Source organism: Vicia villosa, linkage group LG3, assembly GCF_029867415.1.
Source record: "Vicia villosa cultivar HV-30 ecotype Madison, WI linkage group LG3, Vvil1.0, whole genome shotgun sequence".
Classification (NCBI taxonomy): Eukaryota; Viridiplantae; Streptophyta; class Magnoliopsida; order Fabales; family Fabaceae; genus Vicia; species Vicia villosa.
This window is the reverse complement of record NC_081182.1, coordinates 53,810,579-53,823,524: the sequence shown is the minus strand read 5'-3', so window position 1 is coordinate 53,823,524 and position 12,946 is coordinate 53,810,579. Positions and strand designations below refer to the sequence as shown.

Below are 12,946 nucleotides of genomic sequence, written 5' to 3'. Positions count from 1 at the left end.
TTAGGTTAAATTACAATTTTGGTCTCCTAAATTTACATGATTCACGAAATTAGACATCATTTTTAAATTCAAATAATTTTGGTTTTCCTCTCACGTTTTTTATAAAAAATCAATGAGATATTCATTTTTCAACTTATATTTTTATCTATAAAGTTCCACAATAAGTTAACATATGATAATTTACCATGTTTCACAAGAAACTTGTTATTTAAAAAATGAAAACAACGTTAACTCTAAGTGCAAAAGTATGTGAGATAGACTAAAACTGTTTAAATTTAAAATAGGGAGATCAATTTTATTAATCATGTAAAATAGAGACTAAAATTATAATCAAATTAAAATTTTAATTTGAGTGATTAATTATTATTTTATATATGAAAAATATCAATTACTAAATTATCCTACTAATCACATACACATCATAAAAAATAATTATTTTATCCTAATAATCACTTCCACTTCTGCAAAAGTGGAGAAGTACTAAAAAAAATCGCAAAAAAAAAGTAAAATTGAAAGACTAAAATATTATATTTAGGAGACAAAAAATTAAAACAAGGATAAAAAATACATTTAAAATTTAAACAATATATCTTTTTTACTAGACTCCATAATTTTATTTTGACCAGAGACCATTAGTTGTTAAAGAGCAGTAATAAAATATTATTTTATTTATTTAAAAAATAGTTTAAAATATTTTAATTCATATAAATAATCAATAATTTTTTAAAAATTCCTCAATACTTTTGTTAAACTAATTATTATTATTTTTAATAAAAGATATTATTTGGAGAGAAAAGGTTGAGAAGAAGATGTACTTATCTAACTATAATTTAAAATGTATTCCTGTCCTAAAAAAAAAAATAAAATGTATTTGAATATGTGTGTTTTAGCGGAAGTTGTTTACACTTTTGGTTTTAGCCTTTGTAATGACCAAACTAGCCCTTCAAAGTAACCGTTACCACTCTGTGCTTTTTCTTCAATGTTCACAGACAGAAAAGAAAACAAAGTCTCCGTTTGTGTGCACACTCAAAGCTAAAAAGCTGAGAAAAAAAAAATCCAAAATCAAAATCTGAAATTCGTGGTTGCTCCAAGTTCATTTGGTGCAGCAGAATCAAATGGCGAGAGTTAAACAAAAACCACGTCAAGGTAAGTTCCAACTTCAAAAAACCCATTCTTCTTCATACTCCAAAATAATCGCTTATTCATTAATTCCTCTTCAATTTGCAAATTTACAGTTATATTTTCTTTCTGAGTTGATTATTTGTTTAATCACTTAAAAATTATGCAGCACGTGTGGATCAGGAAAAGAAGAAAAGACGGAATAAACCTGGAACCGTAGCGCTTCGTGAGATCCGGAAATTGCAAAAATCTGTCAAATTACTTATACCGTATGCTCCGTTCGTAAGAGTTGTAAGTTCTCTTGCTTCTATGCTTGAAAATGTTAGTTATATTTTGTAATATAGTGTCAATTAGGTTTTACTATTACTAAGCTGTAAAAATAGCGGCTACAAGATGATTTTTCTCTGGTTGACACAGGTCAGGGAAATTACAAATCAATTATCTTCATTGGTTACACGCTGGACGCCTGAAGCATTGATATCACTTCAAGAGGTAGATAATTTTTTTCATATTCATTTTAGTTTTCGCTAAAATCAGATTTAAGTTCTCCCAACCAGACATTGTTTCAATTTATTTGCGGTTGACATGTTAACATTTTCTTACTTAAGAATAGTTATTCATTTGATTCTGATCTTATGCAATATTATGTATATTTATTTTATGTGCATTCTTATATGGTTATATAATTAGTTGAAGAGTATTGAAGATTGAGATTTACAAACTATGCATTGATTATCAAAGATTGAGATTTTACATGCTATATGCCCCAAGCATAACGATATTCTTATTTTATTTGTATTCGTAATGCAATAGAATTAATATTAAGTAACTTGTTATTTCTGTTTCTTAACGAGCATTGATCAGACATCCAAGTTAAGAATGGGAACTTTATTATACCTGTTTTGGTCACAGGTACTTCTGAATAATAACTGGGTTGGCTAACACAGTTCTAGTTAGTTGATGTTCAGTCATGGCAGTTGCATGATTGTAATGTGTTATACCCTTGATTTACCTTGTATCTGAAAAGACCATCTTACAGTGTGAGTAATACTGTAATAGTAAATGTGTAATACAACATTTGTAATCAAATTTTCTCCTAGAAGGAACTCCCCATCTGTTAAAAGCATTTTCCTTTATGCTTATTTTCCTCATCCTATCAGAGCTCCTTCCAGAGGAGCTTTGCTGCACAATTCTCTTCATTTTCATAATCTGTTGGTATTAATTTTTTTTGTATTTCCTATGGAAAATTTTAGCCATGGTTACTTAAGTCACATTTTCATGCACCCAAATGAGAACCTTGTTATCACTCTCAATGTAAATGCTAAGTGCATAATATGCTAGGAATATCGGTTATCAGTACCCTAACAGTGGCTATTTTCACCAATGACCTGAAAATCTCCAAGTAAATATCTAGCTGTTTGGTTAAATCCTATAGCATAAAGCTTCACACTATATCTTTCAATGGTTCCATTGAACAACCATTTATAGCCTATTGCTCTATTAACTTGTGGTAGAGAAGGGGGAATCCATGCTTGATTCTTTTCTAGAGCTAGCAAGTTAGCCTCAATGAAATTTTTCAATGTTCACATGGCACAACTTCTTTATGTGCATGTGGAAATAATTAAAGAGTTGTTTGTGAGATACGGAAAAATGTTGATATGAGTGGGAGTTAAAAATAGGGCGTATGATTCTTGAAGGTGGTTAAGTTTTTGAAGTGACTGAAGAGCAATGATAGTATGCTAAATAGGTATCTTTTGACTCTTTGAGTGTCTTGTTAGAGGATATAAGTGTTTAGGGATTGTAGGAATACGTTACTATTGCTCATGGATGTAGTATGCGGGTTAGTGGTCGTGAGCAGGCTCATTTGGACTAGTAAGGTTAACAGGAGCTCAGGTGACATTTTTGAGAAAATATCAAATATGAGAGAAGTGATATGGCTGGCAGGCAAGATAGTTAAAATTGGGATTTTACGACGTATGCGATCTTATTCATAGGCAGAATCACAATCTGGTAGCAGGGTTGACGATATTGCTTGTAAGATTGGTGGGATTGGCAAATACTTTGTTGATGATTGATTAGATGTCTAGAATTTGACTACTTAATTATAGCGTTTGTCTCCGCACTTGTTCAATATTGTGTGTTTCGTATTTTGCATATTGAAGTTGTTAAGTTCTTGTCTTTAGCTTAAGTTGTTAAGTTCTGACTTATGGATTATGTATTTTATGGATTTTGAATTTGTTTAATTTAATGAGTGTTTGTAGTGAGTGTACAGGTGTTTCTTATTTGTTTTCCTATATGTAGTGTTGGTAGAAGAAAATATGATTTTATCCTCACAATTCAATGTAGAACTGAGGTAGGAAGATGCTATCAATTTGTCACAATTAGAAATTAAAATACAAAGAATTAGAGATAAAATAGGAAGTCAGAAAACAAATAAGCTGAATATCAAATCTACTCCATGTAATTACCAAGATCCCTTAGACTCATACATTATGATATAGCTTCTGTATCCGCTTCTATACTGTGACAATCTGAGTTCAATTCGCCAGCTCTTTCTCTTGAGTCTTGAGACAGTGCTTTATGCCAAAACGAACCACATGGAACTAGATATATTTTTTGTTTAGGAGAAAGTAATACTCATAGATAAATCATTACAAGAACACATCCCTGCTCTTAAGACCAACTGACGTACATGTAGACCAGCTCACAAAATCTCTCACCTACCAGATTCATTATTTGATTTCAGATCCAAGCTCAGAATGCGTGATTTGTAATCCCTCACACACTCTCCTTGAGCTTGAGGGGGAAGTATATTAGAGTAGTACCCGGTGTTTGCTGAATCACTTGTATGCAATCACATTTGATAATAGATAACTTGTCTTGCATGTCTAGATAATGAACTGCTAGTAATAGCTAAGTGACAGTTAGGTGCTTGTCAGAAATTATATCAGATTCTGCACACAACTTATATCAGATTCTGTTACTATTTTAAACATTGCTCCTTGATAAGTAGATGGACTCGAGCTCTAGTAATTAGAACACAATACACTTATTTTCACACTCATCAATTTCTCGCATCACGCTTTTCTCTCTACCGTATAATTCTGATAATTGGAAGGGAAGAGTTTGAGTAGTAGTGGTTAGAGAGGAAAAGGGCATTGTAAGAACTTAATGAAAATTTTATATTTATTGTAATTCTTAATTTGTGTGCTATCATATTAACTAACTCTTAAAAATGAATAGGGGAGTATTTCTTTTTCCACCTATTTATATATTACATTTCATATATCCTGTAGGCAGCTGAGGATTGTCTAGTTCGAATGTTTGAAGCAGGATGGCTCTGCGCACTTCATGCAAAGCGTGTTACCCTTAGTAAGTTAATTTAATTTTCTATTTCTTTCCCCTGATTTTCTTTTCATATAATATGTGACCACATATTATTTGTGAACTTATCATATGTATACTCTTCAAATGATATTCTACGGCCAGAAAGAGGAAAATTGCAGCTGTGTAGTTGTTTGTTTAGCTAGTATAGTGGATATTTTGCTGAGATCATTTTATTTCTGCTTTATAATTGACTAATAAGTTATAACTTTCCCCCACTAATAGTATTTTTTTAGCACGAATCTTACTTCTGTTATTTGATTTTTTTGCTATCTCAGTGAAAAAGGATATTGAGTTGACACGCAGGCTTACCGGGATAGCAAGACCTTGGTGAGAGCACGACACTGTCGTCACCAGTAGTGAAAACCATTGTTGCTGAGTAACATTCTTCAAAGAAGCCATTGCTACTTGTAAAGCCCAATTTCAAATTTGATACCAGGCTAACTCCTATATTGTCAATAGTAATTTATGTTGTAGGTGAAAAATCTGTTGTAGACAGATGGTTTACTACTACTTAGTCTTAGATCTTAGATATTAGTATTTGCTCAAAATCACGTCTTAAAAGGTGAAGATTGAAGTATCGCTTGTGAAAGTAAAATTCTTGGAACGAATTCTTATTGTTGTAGCTTTGTTGGCTTAACCAAAATTATGTTGATTTCAGCACATGTTGATTTTATTTAAAATACAAAGATTGTAATTCTTGCAATATTTTTAGTAGGGATGTTTATGGTGGTGGGTCATGTGAAATTTGTCATTCCAAATCGAACCAATTCACTAATATATTCATTTACAAATATATCCAATTCAACCTGTCACAATCCACGTAGCTTTGGGTTGAATATACTCAACCTTGATAATGTAAAATTAGTAATTTTTTAAATTTATTTTAAATGAAAAAAATAAAATTTGTATAAGATTACAAGCTACTATTTTTTCTTTATTTTTCATTCAACGTCAATAATGTTACAAGAGTAATATTGGACCATTGATTTTGATATAATTTTTCTTTAGAAAAAAAATGATATTAACAAATTTCACAAAGTGCTATGCATATGGATTAATTTAATTTGGCATTATATTATATATTATATGATGTGTTATATCTCATTTAAGATTTAGAAATATGCACAATTATATTGAATTGATTGATAATTATTTTTTAAAACTAAAAAAAGTTAATTTATTGTAGTGATTTTATGTACGATCCACAAATTTAACCTAAATAAGTATATTAATTCAATTCGATTTTGAAAATATAATTATAAATCGGTCAACAAATCTAACCAATTAAAATTTAAACGGATTAGGTAATATATCATTCAAACTCGATTCAATCCAACTTACAAACACTCCAAATTTTTGTTTTTATGGCGTGGTCACATATACAAGGAATAAAATCTCTTGTCATCCTATTAGAGGAAGAGACATTATACAAAATTTGCCAAGGAGAATGGTATCATGCAAATTCAATGTGAACTAAATTTCTTCTTCATTTGTTTTTTACTTTCTGATTTACCAGTGGAAATCCAGCCACAAACATATTTTTCTGTCTGCTTTATGTGTGGTTAATTGCATATCCATTTTTTTAATCATATTATTATATATACTTTTATATCAAAACCAAATAATTGATAAACAAGATCTTATAGTGTCTTATATTGTTCTTATTGATTGTGATTGCTCTTATTACATTGAGATTTATGTATATCTTTTTTTAATTTAAAGATTTAAATAATTTGATAATAAATAACAAAACTATAAATATAATAAATATAATAATTTAATTGAAGGTTATAATGAAAGAAAAAATATTACACTAAAAATAAGCAAGAGTATATTTTATATATGTCAGGCAAATAAATTAGAAGAGCAATAACCCTAATTCAATTTCATTTGGGGAAAAGAACGAAATCGGAAGAAGAACTAAGAAGGAAAAGATGATCTATCGGAAGTGGAGTCTCCTTACAGGTCCGGTGACTATCCTCGCTGGCGTAGTGGGCACAGTCGCTGTCGCTAACTTCATCTTGGTCAAGAATGTAATTCCCTTTATCTTTCTTCTTTCTGACTCCCTTTGTGCTGTTAATTCACCCCCGTTTTACATTTGTTGAAAAGGATTGGTTTTTATGGATTTAAATGCTGATTTATGATCTGGGTTTTCAGAAATTTAATCAATTTCATTTGAGGTGGTGAGGTTGGATTTAGAGAGAAACTGTTTGTTTAATTTGGGTAGTTTTTTATTATGTTATGCTATTAAATATATAGTAAAAAAATCTGCCATGAATCGTGTTCGATTAATTCCTTTTGATTTTTGAATGAAAATGAAATTTTGGGTCTTGTTGATGTATCCAATTTTATCATATGTTCCCGTGGAATATGTAGTTTTTGTTTCTGCCTTATGGATTTATGGTAAATGTATTTGATTAACATAGCTCCGGATTCCTCCTCTGAAGAATTAACATAACTCCAGATTCTCAGAATTTAATAACATTAAAAGATTATACAAAAGAACCGTGTTTGATTTAGGTCTTGAGTTGATGCTGTTCAATTCTATCCTTTTCTTTTGAAAGTTTTGTCTAGCTTAGTTATGAATGTCCGATGCGCTGACTTGACTTCAAATTTCTTCATTCCTGTACACCATTGGGAGGGTCATTGAGCCCCTATCCTAAGTGTAGCATGCCTGTTCTACTGTTTTGTGTTGACCGGTGAGTATCCTTAAATTTGGGGTGTGTCTAATTCAACCCTACAAAGTTGGCTTGTAAGCTGATGGGCCAAGTTCTGTTGGACCACCTGTTATGTGTTTGGTAGAGTCACTTGGCCGTAAGAGAGTATGTTAAGAGGCTCACGATGGATGATATAGAACCTAAAATTAAATTTATTAGGTACTTTCCTATGACTGAGTTAGGTCAAACCCGGTTTTGTAGAAATGAGTTAAAGTTAAATTTATAAGACACTTTCCTATGATTGAGTTGGGTCAAACTCAGTTTTGTAGAATTGAGTTAGGTCAAATTCAAATTTTAAGAAGTTAGTTTTGCAAGATTGAGTTTGGCCCAATCCGAATTTAAGTGTTGTGTTGGTATTTGAATCTTTTACCCGTTGAAATGTGCGAGGTTTCGCAAATCAATCATTTTGGCACATGAGTAAATTAAAGGGACTAGGATTTACTTTATTAATTTCTCCTATCCACTAATATCATAGCTTTCTTTTTTTCATAATATTGTTACTTGAGATTAACTTCTTCTATTGTACTTTCCAGGACCCATTCACTAAACCAGAAGAGAGGAAGTTTGGAGATCAACCTGCAACCAAGTAGTAGAAAAGATGTCACAGTGGTTTGTGTTTTGATGTAATCTAAACATTGATTTATGAGCCCTCTATGCTGTTTTGCAAAACATGCTCTCTTAGTTAATAAATTCTCAGGTGTCGAATGGAGTCTGGATTATTCTGGAGCTTGAACCCTAGTTTAGAACTAACATACAAAAGTTCTAGAGAACTGGTTCATATTTTAGAGATCCATACTCCTTGTTTTGTACAACAATGTCAAAAGGAAATTTGTAATAATCTTCCATTTTATTTCTTTTCTTTTACCCTTACCAATTTTCCGATAAAAGCTTGCTTTGCCTTGCCTCTTTTTTTATTTTATGCCAAAATTCTTGCTTTTCTCTGCCAAATGATTGTTTTCATGAACTGTTGAATCTTGAAAAGACTGCTTATAAAATTAGAATGCATGCATGATTGATGTTTATGTTTTGCATATATGATTAACTTAGTTTAAGCTAAAGACGTCCAAGGCAGAAATGCTAAACATTTTTTTGGATATTGAATATTAAGGTTGGAGTAATCTGTCACTGGCTGTGTTTGCTTAAACAAGTTTTGATTATGCTGTACAAATTACATGTAGACTACTAGACAATTGAGCTCAACCTAATAAAAAGTATTGAATCACACTACCATGTAGCAAAGAATCCTGAATTTCAACGCATCATTGTTGTAATCAGCTTCAAAGTTTAAACCTAGGTGATTATTCATTTACTAGCATTTCAATTACTACATTCCATAAGACAATTGGTGAGGTAAACGCCAATGTAAACAATCATTCTGACCTTTACCATACCTAGCCTTTGCAAATGGCTGAAACTGTCTATAAGGTCCTGGATGTTCATCTGGTCAGTTAATGAAGTTAAAAACAAGTTGAAGTGCCTTTTGGTACGCGTAGTTGAACCGAAGATCGGTCAAATTCTTTCCGATGTTCATCTGGTCAGTTAATGAAGTTAAAAACAAGTTGAAGTGCCTTTTGGTACGCGTAGTTGAGCCGTCAAATTCTTTCCTAAGCAGTAATGACAGCCAGTTACTGTATTGTTTTGATATGTTGTAGATTTGAGAAACTATATTTCCACCTCCAAATACAACACAATCAGAAGTGTTAAATTGTTCGGTCCACTGGTTGTCAAGAGTATCAAGATGAAGCTGTGTACCATTGAAGATGAAACTCCATTCATGTCTTCATAAATAGCTGCGTTGATAAGGAAAAGGTTTCATATTAATGATAGTGTGAAGTTATTACATGGAAAACTCCATATCTTTGATCTATGTTCTGTCATGGTATACCTCAACAGCCTGTTCCACCTGTGTTAGAGTGAAATCATTTGAATTTGATTAATACACATTTTTGTAGGACTAATTCTTGAGACAATACATGACCTCATTTTATAATCTTGGAATTATGCTTTTCACTACATTTAAATATATAGAAAAACCCAAAATAGATGTTAGATGCTTCCTAGTTATTAAATTATTATCCGCAATTGTAATTGCAGGTATCGCTAGGGGTGGGAATATGTTGGGTCGAGTTAGGATTTGTCAAGTCTGAGTCAGACCTACTAAAAAATTTAAAGTGTAAGTCTGCCCTGTAGCCTATCGTAGGCTTATTTTTTGGGCCTGAGTCTGACCTTTTTGAAGGCCTGGTCGGCCTATTAACCTACTTAAAAGTGTATTTCATTTGAACATTTGTAAATAAGTTATTCAACTCAACTTTATATAGACTAACAAATTAAAACATTAGAGAGATTAAATGTTTTTGTATTGACTTATTTGAGTTTATCTAGTAGCATAAATTTTGTGATTCTTTTTATTTGAGAGAACTAATGGAAGCAAGTTATGACATTGTTCATAAGATTTTTTTTCCATCTTATTTTCTTAATTTCTTCAAGATAATTAAGATTTCTTTTTATATTTTAATTTTAAGTACAAAATACAATATAATAATAATAATAAAATTATTCATATTTATTTAAATAGGTCGGCCTCATATGCTTAAAAGGTTTTTTATATGGTATGTGGCCTAACCTTTTAAGCTAAATAGGCTTATGAAAAACAAATCACAACATTCGGAATACATTTACCATTAAGATTTTGATTTAACAACTATCAGTCTTCAATATAAATAACGAATGCTGGTTTCAATCTCTGAAACAAAGTAGTAACTTCCAGTGGCAGCGAAAGACTTAAGTCTGCAATGATATTATTACCATCAACTCATATGTCATTGATCTTTAACCCTATAAGTTGAGGAGAGATGTTTTAGATACTCTTAAAAAGAGGATGAGTGTTTTGAGGTTCATGGTTGAAATTAGACATTGGTATCTCTATCTCTTATGTTAAAAATGAAACTATTTTTAAACACATTAAGAGCTTTAAGGAAGACTTTTTATGTAGGCGAGCCATCTTTTTTTTATCGAGGAATATATTACCTTCAAAAAGATATTTATCTTCCGAAAGCAAGATCCAAAGTTTCTTGTTTGATTGCACTAAGCTCCACAAGTTTGTCTTGAAGTTACTTTGCTCTCCTAGGGCCTTTTCTGAGGGTTATGATGTCTGTCTTATTGGTTATTATTTACTTTATTATTTTAGTAATTGGGTCTCCTCATAGTTAGATCATTGCACATCTTTTAGAATTGAGCGCATTTTGCTAACTCGTATTTTGTATGCATAAGTCAAAACCTTGTTTTAAAGTCGATGGGAAATGGTTCAAGTCAATAAGTATAAAACATGAATCAAGAAATGCATGAATGCATAATTCAAATCAAACTAATTTTCGATTCAATCATGAACACTTCACTTTTCTCAAAATTTCAATTTTGGAAGTGTGATTAAAATAGAGTTATGTGTGATTCGAATCATAGTTATGTGTGTTTCGAATCATGACATGAATTTGAAAATAAAAATTTGCTTCTGAAAGTGTGATTTGAATCACAAGATCCCCTGATTCAAATCAAGCATGAGCTTAATTCTAATCACATGAAAAGCTTATTTGAATCATGTTTGAGTTTCAAATTTTAGAGTTCCTCTCTGGGTGTGTGATTCAAATCAAAGAAGTCTCCGACTTGAATCACATGACTCGAATCAATGGTGCAAAATTTGGATTTTATGTTCTTGATTCAAGTCATTCTCTCTTTTGACTTAATAATAATCTTTGATTCATGACTCAAATCATAAGGTTCATTTTACTCGTTTTTAGTGCATTAACTCAAAAACATATATAATCAAAATTTTCTCTCGCTAGCTAATAATAACTTTAAACAACTTTGAAACATGTTTGAAGAGAACACATTCATTCACAACTTTTGAAAAACCATTTTTGAGTTTTGTTCTCCATGTTTAGGCCAGTCACATAGTCATCTATATAGCTTGGTTTCTTCTTTAGTCTTGGGGGAAGCTCTTCTTCTTCTTCTTCTTCTTCTTCTTCTTCTTCTTCTTCTTCTTCTTCTTCTTCTTCACAACTTTTGAAAAACCATTTTTGAGTTTTGTTCTCCATGTTTAGGCCAGTCACATAGTCATCTATATAGCTTGGTTTCTTCTTTAGTCTTGGGGGAAGCTCTTCTTCTTCTTCTTCTTGAGGGCCATTATTAATGTGTATATCTTCATCTACGAAGGTATCATTAGCCTCGTTGTTATATTCATCACTGTCAATATTGTTTGTTGATTCTGTTGAAAAAAGAATTACAAGTGTGAGTAGTGTGGGGAAGTCCCACATTGATTAGAATGTGGAGGCTTGAGCATTTATAAATTGGAGAGCTCACTTACCTATCACGTTAAGATTTTGAGTGAGTATGTAGTGTGTCCCTCACAAAGGTGTGTTGCTCAGAAAGAAAGTCGCAAAGTATAAATTACTCCCTCGTTGACCCCTTAATTGTTACCCCAACATATCCAACAACATACTTCTAATGTTGTTTGTCATAATTCCAACCTTTTTAGTCTTCAAATCCCATATCTCTCCTTACTAATTTTTTTCTCATTTGGATCATAGAATTTGTATGCCTTAGACTCATCACTCATTCCTAAACACTCATACTTTATACTCTTGACATTTAGCTTCTTCCCTTGTATATCATGGATGTGCACAAAATCATGACAACGAAACAATGAAATAATGCCCAAATGGTTTTACATCACTCCAAGCTTTTTGTGGAGTCATATATTTCACAAATAGTGTAAGATTTTTGTTAAGCACTTGTGTCTTTTAGGTCCTAGTCTTCAATATTTTATGATCATATTTTATGATCATAGACATGTGATATAAATTTTAATTTTGATAGAGTTTTAGATGATTTAGAACTGCAATTCAAAATTTCAATCTTCAAAATTTATTAGGAAAAATATTGTCCCTCCTAAATCACAATATATTTTAGCAAATATTTTTTTTAGGAAAAGGATAATATTGGAATCAAGCTTTGCATTTTTGAAAGTGATATGCATAATTTCTTTATTTATATTTTGGTTTTAGAATTTTGATAAAATTATTATAAATAATTCTGAGTACGGCTGGATAATGTTCCATGAATAACTTTTGACCATTTCTAAATGGACTCCATCCATGGCCACGCACCATCAAATTAATAAAACTATCCTCGTGTTTTCGTAGATACATCTTTGGAAGTGCTTTTTTAAAAAAAAATTGGTTTTTTCCGTAGATGGATTTACGGAATTCCTTAAAACATAATAAACTTGGAATTTTCCCAATTAATTGATACGGGAACATTTCATGAACTTAAAAATTTGATATTTTCCCAATTAATTGAGAAAATTCCAAATTAAGTTACAAATTAATTGGGAAAATCCTAAATTAATTTTCAATTAATTGAAAAAATTTTAAGTTTTACTATGTTTTATAGGCTTCTGAAAAAACCGAATTTTTTAAAATATGAAATGCTTCTGAATATGAGAAAAATGAAGTTTTGCATGGTGTTTAGAAGGTCCATGAGGCTGATTGAGAAATGGTGTACTTTTTATTTACTTTTATATTAGAGCCTACAATTAATGTTTTTTATTCTCTCCGACCAACGTGGATCACAATTTTTTTGGGTAAGAAGATCACTTTTTTAATAAAACATTTGACCTTTATTTAAAAGTGTGCCTTAAAACGTTTATATATAAATATTAAAACAGT

At 31.1% G+C, this 12,946-nt stretch overlaps 1 protein-coding gene across 1 annotated transcript; it reads left to right on the top strand.

Moving 5' to 3' along the window:
* Nucleotides 1-977: 977 nt before the first annotated feature.
* Nucleotides 978-5,209, top strand: LOC131661449 (histone H3-like centromeric protein CENH3). The gene is made up of 5 exons (XM_058930991.1): nt 978-1,146; nt 1,289-1,410; nt 1,537-1,611; nt 4,416-4,491; nt 4,782-5,209. The coding sequence occupies exons 1-5, from the start codon at nt 1,116-1,118 to the stop codon at nt 4,835-4,837; spliced, it is 360 nt and encodes a 119-aa protein (XP_058786974.1). The 5' UTR covers nt 978-1,115; the 3' UTR covers nt 4,838-5,209.
* Nucleotides 5,210-12,946: the final 7,737 nt, after the last annotated feature.

Excerpts from the sequence above, each read along its gene's own strand:
- LOC131661449 (XM_058930991.1), top strand. The coding sequence starts at position 1,116 with ATGGCGAGAGTTAAACAAAAACCACGTCAAG. Across the intron at positions 1,411-1,536 it reads ATGCTCCGTTCGTAAGAGTT|GTCAGGGAAATTACAAATCA; the intron begins GTAAGTTCTCTT and ends TGGTTGACACAG. Across the intron at positions 1,612-4,415 it reads CATTGATATCACTTCAAGAG|GCAGCTGAGGATTGTCTAGT; the intron begins GTAGATAATTTT and ends TATATCCTGTAG.